The 19,399-nt window shown below is 51.6% G+C and overlaps 1 protein-coding gene across 1 annotated transcript in view; it reads left to right on the plus strand.

Annotated features, from left to right (window-relative positions):
- The first annotated feature begins 6,811 nt into the window (after positions 1–6,811).
- Glp1r (glucagon like peptide 1 receptor) overlaps positions 6,812–19,399 on the plus strand; it is a 31,796-nt gene continuing 19,208 nt past the window's right edge. Inside the window, exons 1-3 of the mRNA XM_028767961.1 lie at positions 6,812–6,893; positions 12,639–12,735; positions 13,707–13,814. Coding sequence (XP_028623794.1) covers positions 6,816–6,893; positions 12,639–12,735; positions 13,707–13,814 — 283 coding nt within the window. The 5' untranslated portion in view covers positions 6,812–6,815. The remainder of the gene's footprint in view (positions 6,894–12,638; positions 12,736–13,706; positions 13,815–19,399) is intronic.

Consider the following 19,399-nt stretch of genomic DNA (forward strand, 5'->3'; position numbering starts at 1 on the left):
ATGATGCTTTGTAAAACCAGGGACCCCTGAGAGCAGCCACTAGGTAGTAGCTGCTGTCATTTATGGCTATTGGCTCTCTCTGTCTGTGTCTCTGGCCTCCCTGTGTCTCTGTCTCATCTCTGTTTCTGCCTCTCTGTCTCTCTGTCTCTCTTTGTCTCTTTCTCTCTGTCTCTCTCTCTGTCTCTCTGTCTCTCTCTCTGTCTGTCTCTCTCTCTCTCTCTCTCTCTGTCTCTCTCTCTCTCTCTCTACCTCATGTGTATGTGTGTGTATGTGTAGACCAGAAGACTTGGGTGCTGTTTCCTTAGGAGCCATTTATCTTTTCTATGATTTATTTTTAGTTATGTATGTGTATCTATGCATGTGAGTGCAGTTGTCCATGCAGGCCACAAGAGGGCATCCATACACCCTGGAGCTGGAGTTAGAGGCAGTTCTCCACCATCTAATGTGGGTGCTGGGAAGGGAACTCAGGTCTCATTATGCAAGAGCGTCAAGAGCTCTAAACCATACAGCCATCTCTGCCCTCTAAAAACAAAAGTCTCTTACTGGCCTGGAGTTCACCAAGTAGGCCAACTAGCCAGCGATCCCCAGAAACCCATCTGTCTTTGCTTCCTTGGCACTGAGACCACAGGGTGTACCACCACACTTGGCTTTTTCCATGGGTTCTGGGGATTGAACTCAGATCCTCATTCTTGCAAGGCAAGTACTTTAGCAACTGAGCCATAGTTCCACCCCCTCATAATTCTTGCTAATTAGCAGGCAATATTTCATCCACTTGGATCTCTATCCTTAGAGAGTCATCCGTTCTCCTGCTCTAGGATGGCTTGCTAGCTAGCATCGTAAGGGAAGGAGTGTGCACTGTCAGGGCACTCTGCGTGCTCCGGCAGCCCAGCTCTAATAAGGATGTCTGAACCTTCCAACTTTCTATAGACCACACAGCTACAAAGCACTTGGATCCCCACATGCAGTTTGCAACAGCTGCCTACTGAGAACCTGCCATTGGGCCAGGACCTGTGCTGATACAAGATATTTGGAAATGACTGAGGAGTCTTGTATTTGCTCCAGGAGCTTTTCGTTTTACGGGAAAGCCACCCAGATAGGGGCAGAACTCCCAGGGTGGATCTGTGAGTCCCAGTGGTGCTCAGCCTGTGACTGTGACCCCTTTGGAGGTCCAATGACCCTTTCACAGGGCTCATCTAAAGACCATCGGAAAACACAGATATTTGCATTGTGATCCATAACAGTAGCAAAATGACAGTTATGAAGTAGCAATGGAAATAATTATATGGTTAGGTGTCACCATAACATGAGGAACTGCATTAAGGGGTCGCAGCATTAGGAAGGTAAAGAACCACTGGTCTAGATGACACCCTGTTACTAAGATGTACAATGTCCACAGGGGACAAACTAGCCAGCACAAAGGACGTGACATAACACTCTTGTCACCTTTTAATTCCACAGTGCCCTGACAGTGGTAGTAATGTAAGGAACCCAGGGCCCTGGGAAACAAGGAAAGATGAATCCTGAAAGTAGTGATGTTCCCTCCACTGAGACTCTGAGTCTGAGTGCGAGTCAGAGATCCTAGAAAAGATAGGTGTCCAGTGCAGCCTTCCAGAGCTATGGCTGCCCTTCGGAGTAAGTATCTATGGTGGCTGAAAGGACACTGAGGGGCAGGGGTGAAGAGTGAGGGGCAGAAGTGAAGAGTGAGGGGCAAGGGTGAAGAGTGGGGGCAGCGGTGAAGAGTGAGGTGCAGGGGTGAAGAGTGAGGGGCAGGAGTGAAGAGTGAGGGGCAGGGGTGAAGAGTGAGGTGCAGGGGTGAAGAGTGAGGGGCAGGAGAGAAGAGTGAGGGGCAAGGGTGAAGAGTGAGGGGCAGGAGTGAAGAGTGAGGGGCAGGGGTAAAGAGTGAGGGAACAGGGGTGAAGAGTGAGAGGCAGGGGTGAAGAGTGAGAGAACAGGGATGAAGAATGAGGTCGGGGTGAAGAGTGAGAGAACGGGGTGAAGAGTGAGGGGCAGGGGTGAAGAGTGAGGGGCAGGGGTGAAGAACGGATTCCTGGGAAGGGGACTGTCTGAGCTAGGAATGGAGGCCTGGTCAGGAGCTCAGGTTGGAGATAAGAATAGAGAAACTTCAGAAGGGATCACGTTTGCAGGAGAGTGACCAGAGGAAGCGGAAGAGATAGCAGGGGAGAGGGAGGCGGGGCAGGTTCCAGCTGCCTCCCTGGAGCTAATGAGCTTGGAGGGCTTGCTCCCAAGCTATGGGGAAATGGATGGAGCATCAGTGCATGAATGGCCTCGGGGACAAATCAGATGAGGGCTTGAGAGTGTTAATCCTCCAGGACCCTGGATGCAGAGGGAAGGCCAGCATGCGCCTGGAGCTTTTCTCACGGATATGACAAAATCTTTGGTAAAAAGCACCTTCAGGACTGAAGGGTTTATTCTAGCTTGCAGTGTGAGGCTCCGATTCATTGAGGTGGACTCAGGAAGCAGGTGGGGTGGGGGGTGGGGAGGGGAGAGAGAGAGAGGATGCCCAGCTCATTCTGTCTTCTTCAAGTAAGGGGAGACTTTGCTCATGGACCGGTCCCACCCACATCCAAAGTGAGTCTTGTCATCTTGGTGAGATGCTCTGGAAGGGGCCAGAGAAATATCTCGGTGTTTAAGAGCACTGGCTTGCTCTTCCAGAGGACAGGAGTCCATTCCCAGCACCCAAGACAGACAGCTCACACCTACCTGTAACTCTTGCTCTAGCAGGTGCATGAACACACACACACACACACAAATCTTTATAATACTACCTCTCTGGAAACATCCTCACGGACATGTGAGATTATTTCTAGGTGATTCTGAAGCCAGTCACATTGACAAGATTAACCACAACAGGCAGATTGCTAATGAGCAAGGGACCTGACGCCTCAGGAGCTACAGAGAAGAGTCCTCCCAGATGCTCCATGTGCTCTTATGGGAAATAGCCATGGCTGCCCAAGTACAGAGGATCCAGTCTCACCCACTATCCAGAGAACTGGAAGGAACCACGTTAGGGACAGAAGTACGCTGTGCTAAAATTTTGCATCTGGACTCCACCTTCCCAGAGAGAAGGTGATGCTGCTAAGTCCTAGGATGATGCATGCTGAGACGAGAGGTAGCATCACAGCACACAGGGAAACTTCTGGGTCCTCAGATGTTAAAGGAGAAACCAGGCACCCTGCCCGTACATACCCAGATATATTAACACCCCGTGTACAAGAGCTTAAATGCTTTATTTTAATTTGAGAAGTGAGCCCCCAAGAAACTCTTGCCCCCAACCCACACTTGTAGAAAATGAACCAAGAAAGAAAATAAAGACAGCACTGGGCACATGATTGAGCCCACTGTGGGAATCCGGAGACCCCTGAGGGAGTGCAGCACCCCTTCCAAATGTTTTCCATTCAAAGGGCTGTGGATCACAGTAACTCTTGAGAAAGAAAGCCTTTAACTGGGGCTTGCTTGCAGTTTCAGAGGGCTAGTCCATTATGACTTAGTGCTGGAGAAGGAGCTGAGAGTTCTACATCCAGATCCTGAGAAAGCAGGGAGAGAGAGCCACTGAGCCTGGCTTGGGCTTTTGAAACCTCAAAGCCTGCCCCAGTGACATACTTCCTCTAACAAGGCCACACCTCCTAATCCTTCTGAAGTAGTGCCACTCCTTGATGACTAAACATTCAAATAGATGAGCCTATGAGGGCCGGTCTTATTCAAAACACCAAGGGTTCTTTCTACTGACTGGGATACAATGTAACCAAGCACTTGCTGCTCCTGAGACCACGCCTTCCCCATCTACCTCCCCCGGGGATGGATTGTATTTCCATAATAGATGACCCAAATAAACCCTTCCTTTCTAAAGTTGCTTCTTGTCAGGATCACAGGTCACAATAATGAGAGAAATAACATTCAGTTAGGGAGGAATGGGTTAGTGGATTACTTCAGATGTGGATTTTCTCTCTGTCCTAGTGTTCTCTAGAGGAATAGAACTTATAGAATGACTAGACATTAAAAGGCAACATGAAGGCTGGAGTGATGGGTCAGTGGTTAAGAGCACTGGTTGCTCTTACTCTTGCAGAGGATCTGCGTTCTGTCCCAGTACCCACATGGCAGCTCACAACTACCTATAACTCGAGTTCCAAGTGATCTGACGCCCTCTTCTGGCCTCCACAGGCACTGCACACACACACACACACACACACACACACACACACACTCACACTGCACATACATATATATATATACAGGCACCTATACATATACATAAAATAAAAATAAAATTTAAAATGTTAAATTATGTGATGCTGAGAGGGCTTTGTTATATTAGGTCACATGCATGGTTCGGGCAACCTGACCATGGGTAACTCACACCAGGGAAGCTGAGAATCTTGTAGTTGTTCAGTCCATGAGCCTGGGTGTCTCAACAGTCATGGCCTTAGTCATTTACCCTAAATGCATGAAGGATTCTTGGAGAGCTTCTGGTCTTCTGTTTGTGTTAAAAGCCTAAAGAATTTTATTCTAATATCAGTCAAGGAATACAGAAGTAGCAACAATAGAGTAGATGAACTTGCCAGCAAGAGTGAAGATAAGCAGGCAAAAAGCCAAGCCTTCCTTCTGCCATACTTCTTAGCCAGGCTGCCACCAGAAGGTGCCACCAACATTTAGGGTGGGGGTTTCCACTTCAAATAATCTGACCAAGAAAGCCCCTCAGGGGAGTGTTGATTCTATTCAGGTTGACAACCAAGATTAGCTCGCATATTCAAAGTCACTGTGGTTAGGTATATTGAGAACACCCTGATGGTCCCTGTAGGATATCCTTCACCACTCCAGAATTCTGTGATGAAGAATGCTACCAACGACGAGCATAGTTCTTTATCTTTACATCAGAGTCAGGAGCCCAAGTAAAAAAATCTTCAAAATGTACTCAGCACTTGCTGGACAGTGGTGGCACATGCCTTTAATTCCAGTACTCAGGAGGCAGAGGCAGGTGGATCTCTGTGAGTTCAAGGCCAGCCTGGTCTACAGAGTGAGTCCGAGAATAGCCAGGGCTACATAGAGAGAGCCTGTCTAACACAACAGAACAAAGTCCTCATCTGTGGTGTGTTGTTATTAGCGCTAGAAAGCAGAATAACAAAAGGTACATTACTGAACTGTGCCCGTGACAGCCCAAAATAAAAAGTACCTTTTCTGACCTCTCTTGGAACTAGGGGTGATCATGTGACTAAATTCCGATGAATAGGTAGGGAACTGATGATTGCGATCTTCAGGACAAGTCCCTGTGGGTAATCAGCGGCTGGTCCTTTCCTGTGGCTGGACTTTTGATGTCCTGATTGGTTCTAAAGGAAGCCACTTCGGGTCGTTTAGGTAGATGCTGGTACCAGGGAAGCTAAAAGATTTGGAGACCTTGATGATCCAAGAATGACTGCTCACTCCAACCTGGGCTGAACCTCCAGCTTTGCTTTACGTAAAAGCCCTAGTTATATCGGGTTTTTTTGGATGCAATTTTCTGTTACTGACAGCTAAACAGCCCAAGTCCTATGTGGCATGCAGAGGGAACCTGTTTGACCTCTAGGTGGGGCGAGAACAAGGGACTCAGGAGTCAAAGGTAGAGCTTACCAGAAGGGAGCATCTCTTTCTGAGTGGACCCCGCCCCCGCACCTCTCTTGGCTGTCTCCCTCCATGGGACTGAGCCCTGGATGTACAGTCCCACTTCCCGCAGGACTTTGAGAAGTTCTGTAATCTCCAAGAGAAGCAGCTATACACCCAATGTCCCTTCCCTTCTAGGTCCATACTAGCCCTTGGCAGGTCCAGGGCTGAGTAGAGCCACACCCAACTTTCCTTACACTAGTTTGTGGGGAGGAGCGTCTTCTTGCCTTCCTCAAGACGTTAGTGGTACCCCTCTGCTTGCCTGTTCCACTTACTAACTCGCAGAAGAGGTAGGCGTCTGGAGCTCTCCCTACCTGTACTGTAGGCAAGGGCAAAGGTGTAGTGTAGGAAGACAGACTGAAGTGCATACAGGGAATGCTAGTCAGGGCGCACATGATCACACCTACACTGTAGCAGGCCCAGGGAGTGCAAGGGGCGGACAGGGAACATTTGGAATGTTCTAGAAAAGCAGATCTCCAGCCTCAACCCTCCCCACCCTGCAATTTCTAAAGTTTCCAGATAGAAAGGACCCTGAGGACTCTCCTGGGATCTCCTGTCCCGGTCCTTACTACTTTGACAGCCTTGCAGGGCCAGAAGCTGAGCTTGGGTTAGGGAAAGGATTGGAGAAGTCGGTGGCCCCCAGCTAGACGGATCTTTCTTCCCTAGGACTAGCAGCGTGTGGGATACTTTCCAGAAGTCTGACCAACACTATGACCTTGTACCAATCCTACACCTTTCCTGGCCTCAGTTTCCTTTTGGAAGCACTGACTCGGTGGGGATGTGGCTTTCCTTAGTTGAGGGGGAGCCTGGAGGAGATCGGGGTGCGGGGGCGGGAGGCGGGCCCCAATGGTCGCAGCGAGCTGGCCAGGCGCACGCACCACGGGCGCTCAGAGCTGGAGGCTCCGCTCCTGCGGCTCCTAAACCTGAGAGGCGCCGGCGGGGAGCGCAGCGCCGAGCATCTCCAGGTCCGGGACGCTGGCGGCCCGCCTGGCCCCCCGGCCTCCTGAAACCCAGGCGGAAGAGGACAGGGACCCCGCCCGATCCCTCCTGCGGGCGGGCGGGGCGGCCCCACGCCAGCTCCTCCCCCCCGGAGCCCGGCAGGGATCAGTCGCGGCGCGCGGTTCCGCAGGTGGCAGCTATGACCCAGTCCTGAGCGCCCCGCCATGGCCCGCACCCCCAGCCTGCTGCGCCTGGCGCTCCTGCTGCTCGGGGCGGTGGGCAGGGCCGGCCCCCGCCCACAGGTGAGCCCCGGGGACCCCGGCGACAAATGGGAGGGGGACGCTGCGGTGTTCTGCGGGCGCAGGAGGTAGCGGAGGGGCTCCTGGACTTGAGCGGAAACTCCAGGACCCTAGACAGGGGAAGTACAAGGCTCAGGGGAGAAAGAGACTGAGGAGTTGAGGAGTCCGGGTGGGGATTGGACACCGGATGACTACCCTCATTCTGAAGGGCGGCCCTACTTCTCGGCTCCAGCTGCTCTGCCAGGACACCAGCTGCCCCGGGGTTGCCCTGTGCTGACTTCTGCGACTCTTTATCCTCTATCACTTTCCCAACTCCTTTCCCAAACCCACAGGCCCTCTGCCTTCCCTCCGTACCCGGGACCCCTGCGGTGCCGTCCCCTGCACTCGCGTCCTGGGCTCCCTTGTGTATTGGGTGCCCAGGAAGCTCTAGAGAACTGAAGGGGCCTGGTCGTAGAAACCCAGCTTCCTCCCCCAATCATTGGACCCTCGTCATAGTCTTTGACTCATAGCCCCAGGGACCCTGCAGCTTGTCCTTCCTGATGACCTACCAGGTGGCACTGGCTTGCCACCCCCCACCCCAGCCTCTCTGCAGCAAACATGCAGCAGGTTCTCTGTTCCTTCTAGATCAGCCAGGCCCTCTCACATACTCAGCTAATTAAAACCCATCCTCGACCCCCTGAGATTAATAACCCACCAGAAAGCATACTGGGACACACAGGAATGTCCTACCTTCTTGGTGTCTCCAAAGACTAGGTTACGGCTGGACTCTGTGGGCTCTTCTCTGACTCTCTCTCTGTCCTGCTTGTGACTCCTGCCCCTGGCTCTTGCCCTGGCCATGATGGTCAGCTGCTTATGCCGAAGGTAGTTGTTCAAATGTGCCAGGATACCCTTGGGTAGAAGAGGTCCAAGCCTGGGCAGTGTTCCTATAGAAGCGACTACTTTACACATCTTCTCCTGTGTCCACAGCCAGACCTAAAGGACTAAAACCTTTGGGGAGTGGGCTTGCGTAGGGTTGAGCTTAGTCTGAAATAGGAGGGGTCAAACCTCACCCCTGGAGATGTGGACAGAGGCGCCTCCCAAGGAAGGTGCTAACGCTGTTTTAGCTCTCAAATCCTCTCCCAGATTAATCCTATCCCTGTTCTCCAGGGCCAACTGGCCCCAGGAGATACCTTCCCAGTCCCTGGCACTACCTCACTGTTCCCCTGCAGGCCATGGCTTTCCTGGTGACATTGGGATCTTTCCAGAGCCACGACTGCAGATTCGCTGCTCAGTTCCCTCTTGTGAGGCAGGAAAGTGGGGATGTGAGCCTCCTGGTCCCAGGCTGCTGCAGGCCATATTTGCAGATTAGCCTGAGAGTGAGGGGATACAGCCAAGCTTGAGGCCTTCCTGTCTTCTCCCCCCAAACCTCCTTCCCTGATGTCAAGCATCTCAAACCTTACTCCAGCCCTGGTTCTTAACAGCAGAACCGCAGGCACTGAAGAGACACACTAGAGCTTTTGATGGGGTGCCCTTTGTTATGGGGGGTACTAACATCTCCGGCCGCCGCAGAGGTGTGTGTGTGTGTGTGTGTGTGTGTGTGTGTGTGTGTGTGGCAGCTTTAAGGTTAGATTGCAGTAATTACAGCACAACCCCATGGACACTGGAAAGACTCAAGAGTAAATTTTGTGTTTTACTTTCTGTCTGAGAGATCACCTTCGTGTCACTCATGGTGGGGTGAATGCTTAGGAACCAGATTCCCTAGGTGATGTGGTTCAGCAGCTTAGAAATGGGGAAACAAAGAGAGTGGGACCCCAGCTCTTGGCTCATGCCTTCCTCCTGGGGGGTGGCAGGCATGAAGGCTGAAGGGGCAGGACTCATGAGGGCCGAAGTTGCTTCCCTGAAGGATAAAGGGATGGCTGAACTAACTTGCGCCAAATGTGACCTAGGCTGCTTCAGCGTGCTTTCTGGCAAGGACCACTCCCCTCTCTCCGTTCCTTTCTACCCACAGACCCTCCATGAAGGAGCCAGGCTACTGAGAAGCTAGGCAGGCATTTGACACTTGACGTTCCAACCAGGTGGAACTGGGTTCTGAGGTCAGGTCTGATCCTAGTTCGAACTCTTCAGCAGAACCCTCGATCATCCTAAACCCCAGTTTCCCTAACGGTAAAACAGGGATCATAGGGTCTGACATGGAGGGATGGAGGGACCCATTTCTGAAACGGCAGCTTGAAGCCTCTGGGAGAAGTGTCCTTTGGAACCTGGTGCATCCCCTGGTTGCAGAGTACAGCCTGGTGCAGGATTGTTGAAAGCCCCTGGCCTCTGTACTCCAGCAAAGGGCAAGGGAGGCTGAGGTTCCGGCTTGGTCTGGGTAGACTTTGTCCCTAGCTGGGCTTCCTCCCAGACACAGACCCAGCATAGGGCTGTCCAGGAGCAGCCAAGAAACCACAACATCCTGTCTTCCAGTGTCTGGTTCACCTGTCCTTCAGCAAATTCCTGTGTGTGTGTGTGTGTGTGTGTGTGTGTGTGTGTGTGTGTTACACAGTGATGCATATGAGATAGATTTGGAGCTAGGTATCCAAGGTATATGAGGCCCTGTTTCTTTTCGTGTTTGTTTGGGACCCTTTGTGTCACAGTCTGGATGGATGTCACCATGTATGCAGCAACGTATTAGCATGTAATCACATGTCCAACAGTTTGTGTGCCTGTGCTTGTGTGTGTGTGTATGTGTGTGTGCATGTGTGTGTGTCTGTGCCTTGATATCCTGCCTCTTATACTGTGCTTTTGGGAAGGTACAAGATTATATATAACAGCCTAGTGGATAAGTGGGGATCTCCTGGTATATGTCCATGTAGGGGAGAAGTACTGTGTTTCTGACAGTGTTTATATGTGTGATTATGTGGGTTGTGTGTGTGTGTGTGTGTGTGTGTGTGTGTGTGAGAGAGAGAGAGAGAGAGAGAGAGAGAGAGAGCTTCAGCATGTGCTTGTGTGCCTGGCTGTCTGTGTGTTCTGCTGTGGGAACAGGAGACTCCATGTCAGGGTCTCAGTGCTAGGAACATCCCTGAGGGTGTGAGGGGGTACAGCCTGTGACAGTGTGCCTGTCCCTGGGGGAGCGAGGGGTACAGGCAGTGACAGTGTACCTGGGACAAGTTACCTGAGTCTGACTGAATTGCCTGTACCTTGACTTGCCCCATCCGTCTGGGTCAGCTATCTTAGGAATGACCTTAAGAAAACAAAACGTGGACACAAAAACCTAGGGCTGAGCAATGGGAAACGTGATCCAGGCTCTGAGAGGGGACCAGGAGAAAAAGTCTGGTGTCCCAGGAGGAAAGAGAGACTCTGCAGGGCTGTGCCTAGCTATGAGTTTTTTTTTAATCTGGGTTTCAGGTGTGGAATTTAGGCCTTCAAGGTTTTGCAGGGCACACTTATAGACTGAGCCACCTCCCCAGCCTGCTCACTGCTACGCTATACCGTTGTCCTTATTGAAGTGACCACCTACCTTTCTTGCTAGGCCAGCCTACATTTTCCCTTGCCATACCTCCCTCCCCCCCTCAGTCCCTAGATGACTCCTCAGGTCAACACTGAGACCTGGCCTGACCACTCCCTGAGCTCACACACCCACTGCCTTCTTACGACATCTGTCCTGCAAAGCACTCAGCCCTGACTCCATGCAGCCTGAAGACTCTCAGAAGTTTCTACCCATAGAGATGGGATTTCTCATGTCTCCTCGAGGCACTACCATGAAAACTTGGCACTCTGTGGCTTTAGAGGGAGACAAGGTCTTGTCCTAACAGAGCCTCAAGCTGGAGTTAAGTTTCCTATCTTCACTCTGCTTAGTCAAAGTGTCTTTGATGCTCTCTCGGTAGCTGGCCATTAAGGTCCTGTCTCCAGTCCCTGTCCCCTCCTCTCCATTGGGTTCTTGGGCCTCCTCACTCCCTGGCTAGACACCTGCTGCCCCAATTCCCAGCAGTGACCTTGCTTTCTGCTATTTGTCCTACTAAGAACAGACGTTGTAGGGATTCCTCCCCCATCCCTCCCTGCCTGCTGTTGCCTGCTTTGCTGCCTTCAGGGCACTGAGAAGAAGGGAAGGGATACAATAGAGAAGGAAGAGAGAGACATGGTACCAATCCACCCTGGCTTAGTCCAACAAGTCTGCCACCCCTCAGCAGTGGCTCCCTCCACAATCCACCTTTGCTGTTGCCACATCTGGTTTCCTTTTCTTTATTCTCCAAGCAAATACTGCTGACCTTTGCTCTCGGAAGAACATGTCCTTCAGGACGGCCACACCAGCATGCTCATCTCCAGAGATGTTGAAGACATTCAGAACAAGCTTGACCCACCTCCCCACCCCACCCCCAACTTCCTGCTTTTCCGGAACATTCCATGTCACCAGGAACAAACACATGTCACTGTGTGTTGTTCTGTGGTGATTGTCATATGAAGTAGGACTCTGCTCAAACCAGGGCAGGCTCACCCAGACATCAGATCTGCTGTATGTAAGCGGGGTGGCTAAGACTCAGGGGCCCTGGCATCTGGAAATCATTTCAGCACCCGTGTGTCACTTGTGACTTCAAAAGGTGAACTCCTAGGCTGAAGAGATGGCTCACTGGGTGCTTGTTGCTGAGTCTAAAGATATGAGTTCCATCTTCAGGACCCTATATGGTTGGAAGGAGACAGCCAGCGCTGTGGCGACACGTGCTTTCTCTTGTGTGCACACACACGCATTTTCATGCACATTAAGTTCTGCCTAAATCCCAAGTTTAATATAAGGGACTCTGACCGTTTGGACAGCTATCACTTCTAAGCAGGTCGTATTTATAATCCTTAAGGATGTTTGTAAAGCAAATTAAAAAGCACCGCGGCTCAAGGCTAGCTAAAGGGAGCACTCAGAAATAAGCAGAGGGGCCGTGCTCAGTGGAGTGGATCTATTACAGCCACACACTCAAAAGCCAATATTGCTAAATTTATTTAGGCTCTTATCCCTCCATCACGGGTAGGAGGCCACCTCCCAGTGGAGGCACAACTTCTGAGTTCTGGAACTTTCCTGTCTTCACCCTATCCTTACTATTCCGTATCCTCCTGGGATGTAGAAGTCAGGCTTCGTCTCAGATCTGTGTTGTGTCAGAAGAGACACTGTGGGGTGGCTATCCGAGGGCAGCGATCGAGTCTAGCAGGAGGAGTGGGTAATCATTCTGGCTCTTTCTATAAGCCCTCGGTGAGACCACATCCTGCATCCTCTGAAGCTGCAGGTTAGCCACTGAACTAGGTGACTATGTGCTGGCCGCAGCTCTGCTTCTCAAGATACCGTGTGCCTTTGATGGATGGGTCTTCTCTTGACTCTCCTAGAAAGGTTGGAGGCGAGCTGTCTCCAGACTGGCTGCATGGCCAGACACCCGGAGGGGAGGAGCCCCAGGCTGTGAGGCAGCTGTCCCTCAGGAAGTCTCTCCTTGTTGAGGGTAGATAAAGGGCAGCTGGGATTACGAATGAGTCACATACTCTCCCTCTATGCTCTCCTTCACCCCCCCCCTTAAGCATTCATCTGTTAGACACTCTCTGGGTCCTTACATGGCAGTCTTGTGCAAGATAAACACCCCAGAAAGCCCGGATCCCCAAAGTGTCAGACACCGGCTCTCTCCCCTTTTCAGAAGTGCCCAGTAGGCTTTGGTCCACTGGAGGTTAAGAAACCAAGAGGGTAGGAGTCAAGTGGGACCAGAAGGGGCTGCTGGAGCCACAGGGGTAAAGCCTTCTATTTATTTCTGCTTTCCCTCGTAGGGCGCCAGGGTGTCCCTCTCAGAGACAGTGCAGAAATGGAGAGAGTACCGGCGCCAGTGCCAACGTTTCCTCACGGAAGCGCCACTCCTGGCCACAGGTGAGTCCAGATGAGGCCTCACGCCTGTACTCCTGAGCATCTCCGAAGAGGATCTGACGATCCCAGGTCCACAGCTGGTGTCGTTCACCTCTCAAAACAATATCTATCCCGGTGACTACACTACATCTTCGCTGAAGTCCTTCCTGCCCCCTTCCCATCTATTTCTCATAGGCAATTTTGTGGGTGGTGTTTCATTGCTGTCTCTACCCCCACAGCAGGCCTCTCACTTTCTGTTCTGTGTTTTCCCCAGCCCCTCCTTAGCCGTGTCTAGACTGACACATTTATAATTGATCTTTATTTTTTTGTTTTTTTGAGACATGATCTCACATAGCCCAGGCTAGTTTCTAATTCACTATGTAGCCATGAATGATTTTGAACTTCCGATCCCTCTACCTCCCATGTGTTGGTATTATGTTCTGTGTACCACCATACCTACCTTATACAGTGCTGAAGGCTGGACTCAGGGTCTTATGCATGCTAGACAAGCATTCTACCAACCAAGCCAACGGGAATAAATCTTTGGGGGCGTATATAAAGTGGTTTAAAGAACATAGCATTGGGGCCAGTTGGGCTTGGGTTCAAATCCTGTCTCTTATCGTAACAGTGACCTGAAGAAGATCTCCTCAGCCTCACGAGCCAACATTCCACTCCCATCTGTGAAGAACGGCTCAAAAAAATGCCTTATAGGAGCTGTTGAGTCTTTACTATATTCCTTCTTCTATGTAACATATGTTATAACAAAGTTGTGTGGACCAGGGGATACTGTTATTCCACAGAGGAGGACATAAAGTTGTTAAGGAAATCGTTTAAGGTCCTGCCCCAATGAGTAACAGAATCCTGCCCTATGGAGAGTGCTCAGCGTCCAGTGAGCACTTAACAGAGGTTGGAGGAGTACAGCTTCCGGTGGTTGGGGAGGTTGGGAAGGATAAATGCCAGCCCGGGACTCAGAGATGGCTCTACTGTTTCTACAGGCCTCTTCTGCAACCGGACCTTTGATGACTATGCCTGCTGGCCAGATGGGCCCCCAGGTTCCTTTGTGAATGTCAGCTGCCCCTGGTACCTGCCCTGGGCCAACAGTGGTGAGTGGTCCCCTGCCTGATCCCAGAATTCTGGGGCAGGATAGGACATGACCTCCCTTCCTTTGGAACCCAGTTACCACACCTCAGGCCTCCTGGAGGGTAGATCACCTGCTTTGGGTGGTGGTTGGATCGTCAGCATTGACAGGAGTCGGAACTGTCTGAGGTGTCCTGAGTCTGATGTTTGTGCAGGCAGGGTGGATGTGACTTAAGACAGCAATTAGACCCTTCTGACCTGCTGGTCAGCAAAGGAGCCAGGAGGGAGGAACAGATCATGGGGGTGGGGGGGCAGGGAGGTACCTATGGGGTGTCATTTTCTGGCCTGTGTGCATTTCTGGTGTGTGTGTGTGTCTGGTATATGTACATGTGGGGTGTGTGTGTGTGTGTGTGTGTGGTGTGTGTGTATGTGTCTGGTATATGTACATGTGTGTACACGTGTGGTGGTGGTGGTGGTGGTGTGTGTGTGTGTGTGAGAGAGAGAGAGAGAGAGAGAAAGTCTGGTGTATGTGTGTGTCTGGTACATGTGCATGTGTGTTGTGTATCTGGTATATGTGTGTGCATGGTATGTGTGTGTGTGTCTGGTATATGTGCATATGTGTGTATGTGTTTGGTGTGTGTGTGTGTATGTGTGTATGTGTCTGGTGTGTGTGTGTATGTGTTTGGTGTGTGTGTGTGTGTGTATGTGTCTGGTGTATGTGTGTATGTGTCTGGTGTGTGTGTGTGTGTATGTGTCTGGTGTATGTGTGTATGTCTCTGGTGTGTGTGTATGTGTCTGGTGTGTGTATATGTGTCTGGTGTGTGTGTGTATGTGTCTGGTGTGTGTGTATGTGTCTGGTGTGTGTGTATGTGTCTGGTGTGTGTGTGTGTGCGCGTGCGTGCATGCATGCACTACCTGGAGGTGCTGCCTTGGCACTTCCTGACACCTTTAAAGGTTTACAGGGACCAGTGCTCAAGAGCAGGGTAGGCTGGCCCCTCAGACCTTGACCAGCATAATTATACCTGAGGGGAGACTCTACACAGGGAAAGGTAGGACTGGGTGGGTGGGAGAGTCCCTCCCTCCAGGGCCCTCCAGAGGGCCAGGGTGCCCATGAGTGCAGGGGTAACTTCCATGTCTATTGCTCTATTGCAATCCCCATGCTGAGGCTCCACGGGGCACAACGGGATCAAGCATTCTTGTTGTAAGGGGCCCTAGTATCCATGAGGGGAGAAAAGACACTTTGTATGTGTGTGTCTGTGTGTGTGTACACACGTGCACATCTGTGTGTTCATACGTGTGCAGGTACATGTTTACATGTTTATTACAGGTGTGGGTCTACAAGTATGGTCCACCATGTAGAGACCATAGGGGCAATTTTGGGCTGTCTTCACAGACTGTCCATCTTTGACTGCCTTATTAGTGAACCTCAGGGACCCACCAATCTGTGTCCCCAGCACTGAGATCACAGGCACATGCTATCGTACCCTACTTCCTCCATGGATCCTGAGGGGCTAACCTGAGGTCCTCAAGCATCCACAGCAAGCATTTTATGGACCTAGGCATCTGCCCAGCCGAGAGAAGATACTTGATAGGACAATGATGGTTAATACTTACTGAATACGTGTCCAGACCTGTCCTAACAGCTGCCTTGAGGACGGGCTTTTCCGTTCAAGGAAACCGGAGCCTCGAGAGAGTTAAGTCTCTTGCTCCAAATGAGCTGGTGATGGTGGAACCCTGGGTACTTTTCTTAGCCATTACCCTCAACAGAAACCAGGCTGCCAACAAGCATAGGAATGAGGTCAGGCTTGGAAAAAGTCAGAGGTCTTCTTGGAGGAGGTGTCTTGGTGAGCTGGACATGAACTTCAGCATGAAGTATGGTCTTATGAGACCCAGGAGCATCTTCTAGTGAGGTTCCACCCATCTCTGCTGTGCTCCTTGGGACAAACCAGAGTCTAAAAGAGGCAGGCCCCCAGTGGTTCTGTGACCCTTTCCTCAGAAGGCCTTAGCACCCCACAGGCGAGACACTCATTAGATCCTGCCCACAGCTCTCTGAGACGATTCCTCCCATTTTCCTTCTTCACGAGGAAGCTAAAGGACAGCGATACACCGTGGCTTTTCCAAGACACACAGCTAGCTTGATTTGGCAGACCTGGGCATCAGTCCAGAAGGTTGAGAACCAGGAAGGAGGATCTGCATTTCGTTGTTTAATTGCTGAGCCAGGCTTCCCGGGGAGCTGGATAGAGCCTGCACATTTGGGCCTTGGGTCTGGAGATAGGTGAGTGGTCTGAATGACCTCCATTGGCTGGACACATTAGTAAGGCTCTGCTTGTTGATGACGCAAGAGGCTGTGTGGTCAGGAGCGGTTCCTAGACCTCTCTGTGTTTCGGTTCGTAGGATCACTCGGGAGCGGGAGCAGACCCAAGTGATGTGGACCAGAGAGAATTAGAGATCCTGGGGACAGGGGGGGACGTCTTCATTCATTTTTTTCCCCACTCGTCCTACATGGTTGGCATGTTCCTACATAGCATACACGGTCCCTGCCTCCAAGATTTGGAACCTGTGCTTGGGCATCCTGGCTGAGCCTCTAGACCCCAGGGAGCCAGGCGCAGGACAGGGCCTATCACTCAGCACTAAGCACCCCCAGCTCTGCCTGCGCTTGCAACTCCATCAGTCACCTTTAATTTTATTTGAGCAGGAAATAGGTCCTGGTGGTGCCCGTTTATGAGCGAACACGGTTTTATTGCTTTCTCCATGAAGATAACGGCCTCCGCACAGGCCCCCCCGCCAGCCACTTCCCCTCCCTTCTCACCGGGCTAATTTACTCCTTCCCACCCGTTTTTTTGACACCAAGATCACCAGCTTTGCCTCCCCTCTCTTGAGTTGGAGACCCCCAGAGACACCCGGTGGATTCGCACAACGCTATCTGTCAGGGTACCAGAGGGGATCCCTGGTCCCGCCCAGGGCTGTGAGGAATGAGCGAGGGAGGACATCTCTGGAGCGGTCTTAGCCTGCCTCAGGGAGCAGCTAGTAGAAATGCCTCACGGAATGAACTAGGGACAAGGAGACGACAGGGAGGCCTCATCTCTGGCGGATTCTCTAGAAAACATGCCCAGTGGGGAATAGGAAAGGATTTTAATGGATCTCGGCACCCCCAAAGGCCTGAGAAGAAAGGAATAAGCTTGGGGCTAGAGGTCCTCAAGTTGCTGGAGTTAGGATAAAGAGGCCACCATCAGGATGCCCACAGAGGAGCAAAGCCGTGGCCGGAACTCCAGATTCCAGCAGGGTAGGGACGAGAGAGCTACGGGCAGATTCTTTCTCCATCATCCTTGTGTCTCTACCGGTGTCGCCTGTTGACCAAACCCCAGAAACGGCAGGCTAGAATTGCGTGATGCAGGACTAAAGCCTTCTTGGGTTGAGAGCAAGTCAGAGGAGCGAGCGACCTCAGAAAGAACTACATTCAATCCAATGACCATAGCTGAGCTAAGTCCCTGTCAGGAGCTAGGGACACACTTATGCCAGGGAGCTATATGGAGCTGAAAAGGTCAACTTTAGGGCCCAAGAAGAGACAGGTGGGGGGAAGTCAGAGACATCTTTTTTTTTCCCCCCTGGGATGTGCCATCAGGACAGGTGACACTGGGACCAGGCAAGGAGGACAGTCATAGGCAGAGGGAGGAAGAGGGAGAATGCTCAGGGAACACTTTGAACATGGGGTCTAGACCTCGGGTCTCAGAGGTGCACAGGGTCCTAAGAAAACCATTCCAGGCCTTGCAGTCTGACCCTTGTCGTTGTGTGTTTGGGACCCTAGACGGGGTAGAAAGAGAGGAAATAGGTGAATGGGAAGAGGAGGATGTTGGGAAGAAGAGGCTGGTTCACACGAGACAGGAAGATGGGGTCTCTGCGGCCTTCTAGCCTGTTGGCTGCCTCAGGCCCTATGGCAACTCCATTTAGCCTCCAGCAGGGACCCACTCCTTCCAGCCCGGCCTCATTAGCCACCCTCTCCAGGTTCCTACCTGTTTGTTAGCTTAACTCTAATTATATGAGGGTCATAAAATGCTAAGTGGCCTATTACTCACGAGTCTCAGAAACTCTGATAGGCCAGCTCCCCTGGGTAATGTCCAGCCTGGGAGCTTTTAGAGTGGGCCAGGGTTACCAAAGGGAGACTGAGGCCCAAGTTAGACCTCACAGGAGTTCTGGCCTTGTAAAACTGAGGGAGGTAGTAAGGCCTCCTTGTGACTGTGTGTCAAAGGTCTACCACACACCAGGCAGTTCCTGCCCATTCTTCTGGGAATAGTTCCCATTTTATAGATGAGGTAAGCTGACAGCCAGAGAGGTTGGTGTAACACCCACAAAGTGCCACAGCTGATTAAGAGTGGAACCAAGATTTACACTTGGGTCTGGACTTCAGAACCTGGCCTTTTCCTAAGTCTTGATCCTCCAGGCCTCTCTGTTCCTCGACCCCAAGCTGGCCCCTTCATGGCTACCCAGCCCCATCCTGTGACATACAGGAGGGGTGCCAGCCTCACTGAGCCTCAGGATCTCCATCTGTGAAATGGGTCCACCTCCCACACCTCACAGCCCTTGCAGGCCACCTCTGTTGCCAGGGTACAGGAGCTAATAGGTTCGTGAGCAGCTCTCCACAGCATTGAGTGCCCGCCATCCACGTGGAAGGGCGGCTGTTAGCTTGATTACAGACGCCTGTGGCAGCTTCCGGGAGGCGAAGTGTTTAATTGGGGGTTTTATTTCTAGCACCAGGGTCTGACTTAATGAAATATCACTGGGCCTCCTGGCATGCGGCCGCCTGGTTGTCTCCTTGTATTGACTAGACCAAGCCAAGCCCTTGGCTGTGATTGGCCAGCTTCTCACGGGACAGATAAAGCTAGTCTGATAAGCAGGGCTTTGCCCAGACCACCTATCTCCAGCCAAGAAGGGCATTTGGGGAGCATGGGCTTAGCCAGTTATCCAGCTGTGGCTTTTAATATTTGATGTTAATGAGGGCTAACTGACAGATGAACTCACAGTCTGGGCTTCTCTGGGACACAGTGATCTCTTTAAACCAGAGAGGCACACACCACCTCCCTACACCCAAGCTGGCCCTCAGCAGAGATCCAGGAGCTATGCATGCAGTCTGGGGGCCACAGTGACATGTGTGGACATCCAAACCCAGGCACCTGGCTACGATCGACTCTTGGGCACAACCCCAGCTGCTAAGTTTTGGCTTTTGGGGGCAGAGAGCTGGGAGTTAGAATCCTGCCTGTGTGTCTTCCTATCTCCAGAATCCTGAACAGACCTCTTGGTGTCTCAGAGGCTCAGTATTTTCATCTGTAAAGCAGAGTTAACCATGCCTCCCTAGTGAGGTGGCTATGATGTTCTAAGGTGCCAGCATACAGTAGGTTTTCAAAATTTGTTTCTGTGAGTAAATTAGCCTTCAGAGGCGGCAAGCACAGTACATGTACTATTGTACAGTGCCTCCTGCGTGCACAGCGCAATGGAGAGCACAGTACCTACTGTGTGCATAGTGCATAGAGAGTATAGTTCCTACTGTGTGCAGAATGAATTTAGGGTTCAGTGCCTACTGTGTGCATGGTACTTATAGGGTAGAATGACCACTATG

The sequence above is a fragment of the Grammomys surdaster genome, unplaced genomic scaffold (genome assembly GCF_004785775.1).
Source record: "Grammomys surdaster isolate TR1022 unplaced genomic scaffold, NIH_TR_1.0 183, whole genome shotgun sequence".
Classification (NCBI taxonomy): domain Eukaryota; kingdom Metazoa; phylum Chordata; class Mammalia; order Rodentia; family Muridae; genus Grammomys; species Grammomys surdaster.